Source organism: Euleptes europaea, chromosome 2 (genome assembly GCF_029931775.1).
Source record: "Euleptes europaea isolate rEulEur1 chromosome 2, rEulEur1.hap1, whole genome shotgun sequence".
NCBI lineage: Eukaryota > Metazoa > Chordata > Lepidosauria > Squamata > Sphaerodactylidae > Euleptes > Euleptes europaea.
Window position 1 is genome coordinate 76,969,329 of NC_079313.1, and position 14,181 is coordinate 76,983,509.

At 41.4% G+C, this 14,181-nt stretch overlaps 1 protein-coding gene across 1 annotated transcript in view; it reads left to right on the forward strand.

Moving 5' to 3' along the window:
• EIF2B3 (eukaryotic translation initiation factor 2B subunit gamma) overlaps positions 1–14,181 on the forward strand; it is a 102,936-nt gene that overhangs the window by 65,653 nt on the left and 23,102 nt on the right. Inside the window, exons 6-9 of the mRNA XM_056867652.1 lie at positions 317–447; positions 1,287–1,477; positions 5,034–5,111; positions 5,907–6,055. Coding sequence (XP_056723630.1) covers positions 317–447; positions 1,287–1,477; positions 5,034–5,111; positions 5,907–6,055 — 549 coding nt within the window. The remainder of the gene's footprint in view (positions 1–316; positions 448–1,286; positions 1,478–5,033; positions 5,112–5,906; positions 6,056–14,181) is intronic.

A 14,181-nucleotide genomic window follows, 5' to 3' on the forward strand; every position in this document is an offset into this window, starting at 1 on the left:
ATGCTGCCTGTCCACTCAAATAGGGATCCCAAGGTGGTGAACTTCAAAATATTTCAACATTAAAACAGCATTTATAATATATAAAATAATTCAATATAAACATTTAAACCCACAAACCCACATAACACCACAACCAGGGAAGAGGGCCAATAACAGTTATTGGGGGTATGCCAAACAAACAAAAAAGTCACTTTGTAGTTGTAAATATTGAAACCCATTGTGTCACTTTACAAATGGTCACTTGAACACCTGTTATGGATGATCATCTCTCCTCCCCAAATGTGCCTGTTTGATCTCTGTGTTTGTTTTCTCCTAGATCATTCACATCAATCAGGAGTGAGCTGATTCCATATTTAGTGAGGAAGCAGTTCTCCTCACCAGCACCATTGCAACAAGGACAAAGCAACAAAGAGCAGGATGAAAAGAAAAAGGACCAGAAGTCATTAGGTTAGTGTAAGATTCAGAAGAGCCCCGTGGCACAGAGTAGTAAGCTGCAGTACTGCAGTCAAAGCTCTGCCCCAACGGAAGTCGGTTTCAGTAGTCGGCTCAAGTTTGACTCAGCCTTCCATCCTTCCGAGGTCGGTAAAATGAGTACCCATCTTGCTGGGGATAAAGTGTAGGTGACTGGGGAAGGCAATGGCAAGCCATCCCATAAACATAGTCTGCCTAGGAAACATCATGATGTGACGTCACGCCATGGGTCAGCAATGACCTGGTGTTTGCACAGGGGACTGCCCTCACAGAACCATAGAAAGCCTATACAAGAAAGTAATCTGGAGCACATACAGCAGATATAAACTGAAATTGTATTTGGACAGATCACACTGAGAATATGGCTTTCTGCTTACTGCAGGGTTTTCTGAGCAGATTTTTCTCACTACCACCCCTTCTGGAGCCCAAAATACCCCCCTGAAATGCTACTGCTGGGGACAGGAAACTCCCAGAAATGGTATGAGGCAGGAGTTGGAGGGCTGCAGGGGGAGGGGGAATTGGCAAAAATTGCCCAACTTCTGTTAAAGGGAAATTTCTGCATGATCCAAGCCTATCCTAATGTAGTGCCTGCCTGCTATTTTTTAAGCTATGCAAACCTTCGGGACACTAATGTAACACAGAGGCACCTGACGGTTGAGTCTTTACACCAAGGCCACAAAGCTCAGCAGTTTTTTAACTGGCTCTATTCTGTACTGCACATGCAAAATAATGTGTGATACCTTTTCCCAGCAATCCTTCTAAAATAGCCTACAATGGTGCTCGATCTAATCTCTCTTTCATTTGTATTTTTGTAGATATCTATCACTTCATGAAAGATGATAGCCTGTTTGATTTGGATACAGACAAATTTTGGTGGAATAATCACAGAGGAGATGCGAATGAGGCGTTCCATGGAAAGGAAGTTCGTTGCTATGTCCACATCATGAAAGAGGGGCTGTGCTGTCGAGTAAACACTCTAGCACAGTACATTGAAGCTAACAGACAGGTGAGGCAAAAAAACAGCATTCAGCGCACAGGGGAAGGACACTTGCAGACTTGTTTGTCTTTTTGGACAATTTTGAAATTTTGTATGGCTTGAGGGAGGTAGAGGAAGGTATGCAGATGCAGGCACACTGATATCTTATGGTCACAGATGCACAAATCCAAGGAATGGCTTTCTTAGTATTTCCTGTGGGCAACCACATAATCAGTCTGAAATCTGAAGATCTGGAGATCAGTCCAGCAGGTTCTTGGCATAGTGAGGGGTTGGGAGAGGAGAGATTGGATTAGGGCTTCAGGGGATTCATGTTCCTGCATCACTCAGAAAAGAAATTTTGAGGGGTGCCATGTTGGACAGAAAGTGGTTTTGCCATGTAAGAAGAAAGGTTCTTTTGAAGCCCTTGTTAGGGCATAACTAGATAATAGAAGAACTTATTTTTGGCAGGGATTGAGAAAGATGCTCAGATGCTAGTAGTATTAATTTTAGAACATTAGGATTAAAAGGAAGCAGCACTAGCTGCAATAAGTGAGCCTGTGTATTTGGCTGCCTGTATGAAAAAGTTACAAGGGTGAGCTAGTCAAAAAGTGTGGGGTTTCTGTCTTCCCCCTTTGAAAAAATGCCTAAATAGTTGAAGCATTTAGGGTCTGTACTGAAAATATGTTTACACCTGGGTGTGTAATCCCAACTAATCTGAATTCTCATGAGGGTCTTGGTGGTCAGAGAAGATATTCCTTGAATGTTTAACTTTCTGGGATGGTAACATTACAAAGGAAACTATGCTGAGGGAAAACACAGCAAAAGACAGTGAGTCTTTGAAAGAGAATGCTTATTTGTGATATTCTGGTGCATTTTTTGACTTCCATTTCTGGTACAAGATGTTTGTTTGTTTGTTTGCTTGTTTGCTTTCTCTCTGTGTTATCTCCTTTTACTTCTGCTATTTCTAATGTGAGAAGGTTTTTAAAAAAATATTCTGAATCCATCTATCAGAGTTGGTCATGAGCAAAGTTCTGGGTGGTGTAGGCAATTGCTTGCATTTTACTTTTGGGGAATTGAGGGTGAAATATTGTGCTTTGTTAGTCTGAGTTCAGGACTCAGAGTCAAATTACATGTGATGGGCAATTCTGTGATTCCTCTCTCCAATTTAAAAAAAAAAGAAAAACAACTAGGAGAGGCTGAAATCAAGAGTGGAAGACTGATAGGGAGTGTTTTCCTGTGTACCGTTTTGGGTTTAGAACATAAGAAAGGCCATGCTGTATCAGACCAAGGCCCATCAAGTCCAACAGTCTGTTCACTGTGGCTAACCAGGTGCCTCAAGGAATCCCACAAACAAGATGACTGCAGCAGCATTACCCTGCCTGTGTTCCACAGCACCTAAGGTAATAGGCATGCTCCTCTGATCCTGGAGAGAATAGGTGTGCATCATGACCAGTATCCATTTTGACTAGTAGCCATGAATAGCCCTCTTCTCCATTAACATGTCCACTCCCCTCTTAAAGCCTTCCAAGTTGGCAGCCATCACCACATCCTGGGGCAGGGAGTTCCACAATTTAAAATCACTTCATCCCACATTGATTTTCTATCTTCTTAGGAAAAGATGTGGGGACCCCCTACACTTTCAGCCACAAATGAGTATTGAGTGGATGGCCAGAAGGGTATGAGGTAAGCAACTGGTCATCTGCTCCTGAACCACTCACAATTGCAATATTAAACACATATTGCAAAGAACAGCCATGGAACTGCCCATCAAGTATAGTTTGGCCCTGAGCTAAGATTTGAATCCAGGTTTATCACAGCACTTTAGTCACACAGTCTTTTCTTGTGATGTATATTATTTAGCGTGTGCTATTGAACAGTATGCTGGTTATGTATGGAAGGGCTTCTTATTGTTTTCCTGCAGAATCTCCTGCAATCTTTTTACCCAAACTGGACCCCGAGAAAAGGAAATTAGCTTTAAAAGGGTTGCAGAAAGGAATAACATGAGACCTTGTAGTCTCTATATGCCAAGGTGGATCTCGGTAGGGGTACTCCAAAATAAAATTATGAAGAAAGAGAGTGAGAGAGAGTGTAATTATAAACACAAAGAAATAACTTTATTGTATACACAATAAAAATGTAAAAAACCGACACTAAGTACCTGAGAACAGATTCCCTAAGCAATCACACATGTACACACACCAACAAGAGGATGCACTTTATAAAAAGGGAGAAGGGAGGAAACTGGGAAGTTTTAGGGAAGAGACGTGTAACCTTAAATCTGGGGTTTGAGGGCTGGAGAGGTCTGGGGGGGTAGATGCAGTGGTGATCCAAGGAGAAGAGCGAGGCGCCAGCAAAGCGAGGAGAGAATGCCTGCAGAGTGCTGCGTGGTTCTGAAAAGGAAACAAGAGTTCTGACCAGTAGAGATCTGGACTGGAGATCTGAGGAACCATTTTCTGTTTCGGGCGGGGGGTTCCTTCTTTTATGGATAGAAGGTTTCCAGAGTAGGTGGGGGTTTGATCATTCTGACTTTGGATCGGGTCCAGATAAAAATGTTTAAATCTTACTGGCTGATTTAAAGTTAACTGCTGTCAAACATGGGCAGGAAAAATTGGGAGAAATACCTTGATCAGGCTATTTTGTGCCAAATCGGCATGGACACAAAGAGCCTAAGTGAGGCAACATGATTAACATACTTTAATTAGGTGGAAGTGAGCTAGATCTGCATGCACACAAAAGTCTGGATGAAACAATGTAACTCTCAAAACAGGATGGAGAGCAAATTAATGACTTGAGTGCCCTTCTTGATTGAGTAAAAAAAGGAAGAAGAGGAACTGGGAGTTGGTTAATGAAATAGCAAAGTCCTTGGGCTGGGCCGACACCTCTGGGGTATGTCAGGATATTGGGCGATGTCTCCAGTGGTGAAACATCTTTTGTTTTTGAGAATGATATGCCACTGAGGTGGGAGAGATTGCACTTGTTCTACTTTCCTTGCAGCTTCCTCTTAATTCCTGGGAATTTCCAGTGTTTTGGCTGAACCCAGGTGCCTTATGAGACTCCCTAAGTTTCAGATCCCTTGGCATTTAAGCTGTAAAAGAGGGTATCTATTAAAAACTAAATCCAAAATGAGAGGGAAACCCTACTATAAGGGGACTTAGCTGGAGAAGGGGGCGGGGTCCTCACAATCTGCCTGATTTCAACTTATTAATAGTCCAACATGGACTTGGTGCACAGTAATTGTCTTATATATTAATCAGTACTATTTATCTCTCTGTCTTCTTTGGTCACCTGTTGATGATGATTAATTGTCAGTGTTATGTCCAGCAAATTGGGGATCATTACAATTCAGATACTCTCTAGTATCAAAGGAGCATGCCTATTATATTGGGTACGGTGGAACACAGGCAGGATAATCCTGCTGTAGTCGTCTTGTTTGTGGCTTCCTAGAGGCACCTGGTTGGCCACTGTGTGAACAGACTGCTGGACTTGATGGGCCTTGGTCTGATCCAGCAGGGCCTTTCTTATGTTCTTACAACGGGAGGCAAAATTATCAATGGTTTACAAGTGACATGGGAATTTCATCTTCCAGGTTCCTAAAATGCTGCCTTTACTTTGTCCAGAAGAACCTCTAGTTCACAGCACTGCACAAATAATTGACAAATACCTGGTAAGTATATAAGTATTAACTTCTGCAAATATGGGGTGGCGGGACAAATTTGCGCTGGATGCCCCACACTTTGTTTTTATTGCTACCCTCTCATTAAGAGTTTGCATAATAAAATGGACTCTGTTGGGTTTCTAGCTTCCAGTGTCTCTGAGACAAGTCAAATTCCCTCCCAACTTGTTTCTGATGCATCGGGCTGATGCGATTGAAATACGTTTCCATTTTTGTAGATTGTGAGATAAGCATTTTCATCCAACTGCCACAGTCCAATGGAAGAAATTACCATTTACAGGATCGGAAACGGTCTTCAGTTGAGTTCTCTCTCGCTTCCTGCTAGCCTGTATGGCTGTTGCCAAACACTCTGTCCACTTGAAGGCCATGGCCTCTGTGTGGCAGCTGTAGTGCACAAAGACTGCCCAGCGCTCTTCACTGCCTCAGAGCTTACTTTGTGGGGTGTGTGAACATTCTCCAGTCCTGAAGAGAAAGAAGCAGACATTGCTTGTAAAGAGAGAGACCCTTGAATCCTTGAATGCTTTATTGTTAGGATGGAGGGCAGGACAAATAGCACATCTGGTGTTTTCCCAGAGGCCAAAGCTCTGCCTTTGTTCACACACCCAGTTCAGCTCTCAAGGATCTCTCCTCAATTCTGCCCTATTGGCTTTCACCTGAATTTACCTGGATCTGACTCATTTGCTGTGTACTCATCTGTCTGCTTTACAAAAGTAAACAGGAAGAGGCAGCTGGGGGCTTCTTTAAACTCTGCCAATCTGACTATGTTTTCTTTCTGTTCCACTCTAGGTTGGGTCTGACAGCATTGTGGGTGCATCGACACAGTGCGGAGAAAACACTGCAATTAAACATTCTGTCATTGGCTCTGCATGCATAACCAAAGACAAAGTTAAAATCACTAACTGCATCATCATGAACTCTGTCAGAATTGAAGAGGGGTAGGTCTTCTCTCAAAATCTATGTGGTTTGCATATATACATTTAAGGTTTCTTATATCAGAGGATGCTGATGGAAGACTGTTGCAGATACACTTGATCTAGGATGAAACCTGTTTCTTCATCTTCAGGACAGAAAGCAGAATGATGATTCAGAAATAAGCATCAAGGCACAGTGATAATGTTGCTAAAATACAAAATGGATAAAACTTATCCTGGAGAAGACTTAATATTGGGACACTAAGCTATTTGAAACATTAATGTCATTTGACCCATTACAGGATCAGTCCAGCAGCCTGGTCAGATTGGATCCCCTGGTATGTCAGCTGAAAATGCTGATGGTTGTGGATCTTTCCTGTGTTCAAGTAGTTCTATCCAAGTAGTTCTATCCCTTCAAGTAGTTCTATCCAACTTGCATCACAGGACCAACACAGTCTAAGAGCCATGCAAGTTGAGAGGCTATAATGGGCAGAGGGAAGGGGGTGATACTGCCTTGCTCCCTCTTTCTTCAGCAGAGCTACACTGACAAAAGAGGGAGGAGAGTACCATTTATCCCTTCCCCTCCTCAGTGCAACCCCCCCCCTCCTACGTGGCTATTGGTCCACCGCTGTTTTGCATTCCTACGATTGGATGGAAGTGTTCCCTGCTTCTTAGGAAACTTCTATTATTCCTCTGCTTCCAGCACAATGTTTGTGGATCCTATAGGCCAAAAAGATTCCTAAGATTCAGTGCAAAAATTTGGGAAGGGACCCCACCCCCATTGGAACACCACTGTAGATAAATTATCCCACTACTACTGTTTATAATTTATAGTAGTAGAAAAGAGCAAGAGTCCAGTAGCACCTTAAAGACTAACAAAATTTCTGGCAGGGTATGAGCTTTCGTGAGCTTTAAGGTGCTACTTTAAGGTGCTACTGGACCCTTGCTCTTTTCTACCGCTAGTGACAGACTAACATGGCTACCCATCGTGATCTGTAATTTCTAGGACGCTTTTAAAAAAGCAGTAGAAATGGAACTTAGAGGAAATTGTATGAACCTGTGCCACAAATGAGCAATGAATATTCATTGATTACACTAAAGGATTGGCAGTAAAATCTTGATCATAACATCCAAAATGTTAATGATGCGAGTCTTTATCTCTCCCTTTCCTTGCCTTTTGTCCATGCATGAAAATAGTGTCTGTACTTCTGAGAATCCGAAGGTTTTGAATGTTTAGTAGGATATTTCAATATTTTTGAGCACGCACAACATCACTGAATACTCCCCAAGTACTCAGCTGTGAGTGAAATGGAGGCATTGGTGTTTAGGCATTGCCTCTTTCTTAGAGTTTTGGAAGTGTTAGAGCAGGGATCCCAAATGTGGTGCCTGTATGCGTCATGGCACCCTCCATCCTGTCACATAGATTGGGCTGCGAGAGAGCAAGTGGCCCAAGGTCACCCACTGAGCTTTATGGCAGGGTGGGGATCTCCCTGGCCCTAATCTAGCACTCTGACAATTGCACCATGCTGGCTGTTAGACTGAATTGTAACAGTGAGAATCTTGTCCCTAGAATTATGAGCACAGTGAAAGAAGACCCATGTCAAGGCTCATTGAGCACAGGGAACAGCCCATTTTTGGGTCTTTAGGGATGGTGATGGCAATGAAGAAAAGGTACCTTTCCTCTGCTGTTGTGTCTGGCAATACCAACCAATGATGCTGTTCATTTACATCCCCCCCCCACCCCTGGGACAAAATAGCAGATATAGCAGCAGCTCACCATGATCAATTCACTGTTTGATTTGACAAGCTCCATTTTAATTACAAAGGTGGAGACTGTTCCTCAGGCCTTTTCTTATCACATTTATATGCACCATCTGAGGATATGCTCAGAATACTCTGGCATGCAGTGTATGTGTATTTGCAACTCCATGTATCTTTGGATGAAAGACAGATTATCTATATTCTTTTCTAGCAAGCTTCTGGACTGCGTATGGTCACCCTGATTGGTTATCTATGCCAGTCAACTGATGGGACGCATGCATCCCTGTTGGCTGTCCTGAACCTTTTGGTAGCTTAACATGCTTTCTTAGCCACCTGGCCAGGATGGAACCTTGAAGGCACTTGTTTTATGTTTGTTCTGGCTCTTATTGGAGGGTGGGTTGCAGTGGATGGTCTTGAGTAACTTGTGTTACTTCTGCTTTGCCCCTTAGCCATTGATCTGTGGGTTGCTACGAGGTTCTTTGTTGTTCCCCATGCTGTAACATCTGCATAAGAGACCATTCAGAAATTTAGGGTGAAGTGTCAGCAGTATGCTGAAGTCACACAGCTGTATCTCTCCTTTCCATTCAATTCCACATCAACTGCAAGAGTGCTGAGCTGATATCTGGAGGCAGGGAAGGACTAGTTGAAGGTGAACAAACAAGGAAGATGCTGTGGATCAGGGATAAAGCTGCTCTATGAATAGATGTATTGTCTCTTCTAGATAGAATTGTATTTCCCCTGAAATATTAGGCACAAAGTTTGGAAGTACTGCAGGAATCTTCCCTATCTCTAGTTAGAAGTGGCTGGCAGTGGTTTTTATCAGTTGAGGCTGGATTGTCAGCTATTGCCAGCAGTTTCCTGGGGAAAACTGACCTAGCCATTGTCACTTATGCCTTGCCAAAAAATCATGCTGGACTTCAACATGTTGTTGCCTTTGAAGATGCCTAGGAACTTCAGCTAATAAAAATGCTGTGGACAAAATAGTAACAGGAATCTTCCAAAGTGAACATATAAAACCAGTACTGTACCATCTACATTAGCTTCCTGTTTGTTTCTTGGTCTGGTTCAAAGTGCTGCTTGGATTCAAAGGACTGTAGGAGCCCAACCTTTCAGTTGATGGAGCCTGGGGTGGGGAGGGTTCAACTGTGGCCCCTAAATTGTGGAACTCCATCCCACAGGAATTATGATTGACCTTATCCCTACAAGCCTTCTGGCATCATATGTTTTGATCGTCCTTTAAGGAAATGTGATTGTTCCTGTGGTTTTATTTGTTTTAGACATTGTCTTGTTTTTAATTAATAATATATACTCAGGTTGTGAGTTGCTTTGGGAATTTCTTTTTTACATGGGCAGGCAGTATAGAAATTCTTTAAATAAATAAAAATATTTCCCAAATCCCATGTTCTCACCTATGTACATAATCTGTGACAATAATTTTGAAAATTAAAAAAAATGTGGGGGCCTTTGGAACTTTGTACAAAAGTACTATTATACTTTTTTAAAAGCAGTTGTGCATATTACCATTGATATTGCTGTAGTAGAGTTGCTTTGATTTATCCATCAGTGTAAGGCAGTTGTCTTTTGCAGTGAGACTAGTTTACTAATTTTGGGTGCAAATGACCCTTAATCAAAAGAGTAAAGAAGCTAACTCATCCAAACCAGATCGACAGTTCTCCCCTTAATGCATTTCCCACTGTACCCATTGGTTTTTTCCTTTTCAGAAGACAGTAAATGAATGCGTGTTCCACAAGTGCTGAATGAGAGGCATGCTTGACCAAGTTTTTGGAGAATGGGGAGAGAGCAGCTTAAAGCTGCTAGAGGAGATAATTTATACAACAGTGTAAGTGCTGAGAGATGCTGACTAGTCGGGTGACAGGCTGGAGCATGGAAAATGTTTATGTTTCCCTCGGACATTCCCAAGGGCACAGTGACAAATGGCCATACTGAGTTGTGCAGTCAGGAGGAAACTACTAACCAAGCTGCAGAAACAGTTCACTTGCCAACTGGGGTGTATCTGTGCATGTTGGATTCCTTCACTCTCTGTAGCAGCTGGTTATGCGCACTGGCTTTGTTGCTTTGGTTGAGGTGCAGCAAGCAGTGGTCTTATGGTCATATGATTTATGCTTCTGAGACCCTCATGCTAATGTCATCTGTTTTAGGCCACTTGCAACACAAACAACTATCACCTTTGGCAATGACTGAAGGGAGGGTATTGAAAGGGGAATGTCCTGGTAGAAATGTCCTACAGCTGCCTGCCTCCATTCTGCTCCTCCTGATTAGTATGTAACCAAATGAGGGAATGTAGGTTACACTAACAATGGCTACTAAAGTTGTTTCACTATAGCTTATGCAGCAGTCAGAATCTTAAGACTAAACTCAGATCTGCAAAATAAGGTGCAGTTCCCTCCTCACAACAGTGAATACTTAGGACAGTACTACACATTGCATCTGTTCTCCTTTTGCTGACAGGTTGTAATTGGAGTTTGTTTTTTTTAAAAAACCCACAGCTGTTGGGGTTGTGATTTGAAGACAGAGACCAGCATACGGGAAGAGGGGACATTTAATCCTTGTCCTGTTTTTCTGATGAAAATTATCACCAGGAAATTTCCCCAAGTATGAATAAAAGCAGCTAAAAAGTGGCTAGCATGGTATAGTGGTTAAGGGGTTAAGGTGTGGGACTAGGATCTGGGAAACCCAGGTCCAAATCCCCGCTCGGCTTTGGAAACTTCCTGGGGTGACCTTGGGCCAGTCACACGCACTCAGCCTCAACCCTGGCAAGTATTTGGATAAGAGACCTCCGAGGAATACCAAGGGCATGACATGGAGGCAGGCAATGGCAATCCACCGCTGAACGTCTCTTGCTCTGAAACCCCCACAGGGTCTCCAGAAGTCAGCTGTGACTTTGACTGAAAAAAACAAAAGCAAAAAAAGAAAGAAAGAAAGTGGCAATCTTCAGTGACGAGCCAGAGGTAAGGGCAAGGAGTTAAAAATTGCAACACAGCAGCTGTATTCTGTGTTGTTGTTGTTGTTGTTTTTAAGTTGGAGGTAAAAAGAACATGGAACCACATATAATATGTTCTGTTCTGAGGGATGAACTGCAGATCCATGATTAGATCACCGGATATAATCTTAATGTCACTGGGTATGTGGGGTGTGTGGGGGGAGGTAGTTGTGAATTTCCTGCATTGTGCAGAGGGTCGGACTAGATGACCCTGGTGGTCCCTTCCAACTCTATGATTCTATGATTCTGATGTTTAAAAAAATTGGGCAGACAGCTCGAACCGTTCCATGGTCTGGAGGGAGGGTGATTTAACTGTTTTCCCAGCACTGTTTTCCAAATAGAAATTGTTCTGCCTCAGTGAGGAAAACAGCATGGGGATAAAGGGTTAAAAACTCTGTGCTGTTATCTATAGGCCAGATGGGCAGGGCAGCGGCACTCAGCTGCTTTTTAGTATTAAAAACACACTGGGAAAAACCTTACCTCGTCTGTCACTTTGCTGTTAAATATCATGAAAAGGTGGAAACAGTAGTATAGCACCTTCGTGGCAAGCACAGGGTTCCTCCCCAATTTGGAGTGTGGCGCTTATTTCCAGTCTTGTCAGGTTTAGTAAATGGCCTGCTTAGCTGATTTCCTGTCTGCAGACATTCCATAATTGGTTATAAACTTTTCTCTTTGAACAGTCTTTGGAAGATAACGTTATATTCCTGGTCACCTTTTGTTACTGTTGTTATTTATTGTTATTCTGTATATTTTTATTTGATTTTTATGTTCGAGTTGGATTTTTGTTACTTGAATGCTTATTTTAATATTGTGTTGTCCAGCACTTCCAAAATATTTTTTTAAAACTGTATTTATTTATTTCACTTTTTACCCCGCTTTTCTTCCTAATGTGGACTTTTAACCTTGTTTTCCTCTTCTCCATTTTATCCTCACAACAATCTTGTGAGTTAAGTTAGGCTGTGTGTGTATGACTGGCCCAAGGTCATCCAGCAAGCTTCCATGGCAGAGCAGAGAGACCAACTAGGTTCTCCCAGATCCTCATCTGACCCTCTAACCACACTAGCTCTCATATATAAATGTAGTAAATAAATTACTAGAAAGGTCCACGCTTCTACTATATAGAATGGTTCAAGGTCATATATGAAGTGTTGAAATACACTTCACCTAAATAGGTTTAGTGAAGTTAACTGGGTTTGATGAAATAGGATCATTAAGGTCTAACCCAAATTTCAGTTTCTAAGATGTATATGAAAATGTACAGCAAACATTTCTGGGATAGTCAGTTGGATATCATCATTGCATTGTTTAGTAGGGGTTATTAAAACCATAATCGTCAAAGATACAATCCCCTACTTTATAAAGGCAAACAGATAAAAAAATTTCAAGATCTGCCAGCAACAGTTATAAAAAAAAGAAAAGAGTTGTTTAGGAGAGAAATAAGATATCATTGGCTGTTTCCAGCAGCACTGAAAGTGTATCTTCCTACAGGAAGAAAAATAATCTCAAATCCAGAACAAGCAGTCATATTAGTAAGGGAATTGATCACATTGAAAAAGGGGGAGAAGAGGAGACAGGAGAGACGGGAGAAAGGGGAGGCCAAAGAAGCAAGCACCAAATCAAGAAGAGGAGAAGAAAAGGACAAGAACTCAACAAGAGATTCATCAGAAGAAGAGGAGAAGACTCATGCAGATAAAGATGAAGAAGAGCAAGCAGAAGAAGAAGGTGGCAAATTGGCAATAGTAGCAGTTTACTAATCTAGTTCAAAATGGAGAAATTAAAGAGTGTATCATTAAATATCAATGGATTAAATTCCCCTGCAAAAAGAAACAAAACTTTTCTAGCATTAAACAAATTGGGAGCAGACATAATCTGCATTCAAGAAATTCATATTAAGAAAACACATGAACATGTTCTGGGAAATCAAAGATTAGGCCAATTATTCACAGCGCCGGCTAGAGAGAAAAAGAAGGGGATAGCAATTTATGTTAAAAACCCTCAACTTAAAATTGTGACAGCTTTCAAAGATACAGATGGAAGATATCTACTACTAAAGCTTCAAGCTCCAGATGAGAAAGTTTACACAGTAGTGGCCATTTATGCTCCCAGTAATGCTAGAGACCAATTGGGGGGGGGGGGTTCAAGTAATCCTGGAAGAGCAAAAAGGAGAACTGATATTAATTGGGAACATGAGTGGAGTGTTAGATCCAAAAATTGATCTAAAAATCATAAAGGTGGTAAATTGCCAGAAAAGGTCCTCAATTATATGGAATTGTTACAATTAAATGATGCATGGAGAAGCAAGAATCCCAAGAAAAGGAGCTACATGTTCTACTTGGGACAGGCACAAGTCCTATTCAAGAATAGACATGTGTTGGTTTTCAAAAACATTGCTTAATAATCTATAAAGTGTTTAAATCCTACTGAAGACGTTTGCGGATCATAACCCCTTAGAGCTGATTTGGAAATTTAATAATCAAGGAAGGAGAAGGTGGAGGTTGAATGACAATATCTTACTGAATGAGAAAATAGTAAAGCAGAAAAGACTTAAAGGAATTATTTGAATTAAATAACTCACCGGAGGTTTCCTGTGCAACAGTATGGGATGTGAGCAAGGCCTTTATGAGAGGCAAAAAAATGGCAATAAATTTAAAAATGAGAAAACAGATACTGGAACAGAATACAGAACCTTTATTGGCATTTAAGATACTGGAACAAAGGAAAAACCTCACCAAAGATTTAAAGAATTTGGAAGAACAACAAGACAAAACACAAAAGAGAAATATTTTAAAGAAAATCAAGAAAGCAAGGAACAAAATAGATATGCTAGATACGGAAGAATTACAAAGAAGGATGGTTTTTGCCAAGCAAAGATTTTTTCAACATGCCAACAAACCTGGTAGACACCTAGCTTACACCTTTAAAAAAGAAGTGGACAAGAAGGCTACGATAGGAGATAAGAAGGACAAAGAGAGACTTTTTTTGGGGGGGAAGTGATGTACATGAACAATTTCTCCCCTTCTTCACTAATTTTTGTCAGAGCAAAACATGCCCCATTTCGGAGGAGATGGAAGACTTCATAAAAGGAACTGTTAGCAATTAAAGTAAGAAATGATCCTAAAATTAGTGAACTAAAAGTAGAAGGAGAAGAATTCAAACTGAAATGCTATGCAAATGATGTAGTGGTAACAATTGCCAACCCACAAAATTCAATAGAGCATTTGATGGAACAAATAGAAAAATATGGGAAGTTCTTGGGCTATAAAATAAATTAAGACTAAAACAAAAATACCCAGCTTGCTGAGGGTAAAGTGAAGATGACTGGGGAAATCACTGGCAAACCACCCCGTAAACAAAGTCTGCCTAGTAAACGTCGGGATGTGATGTCACC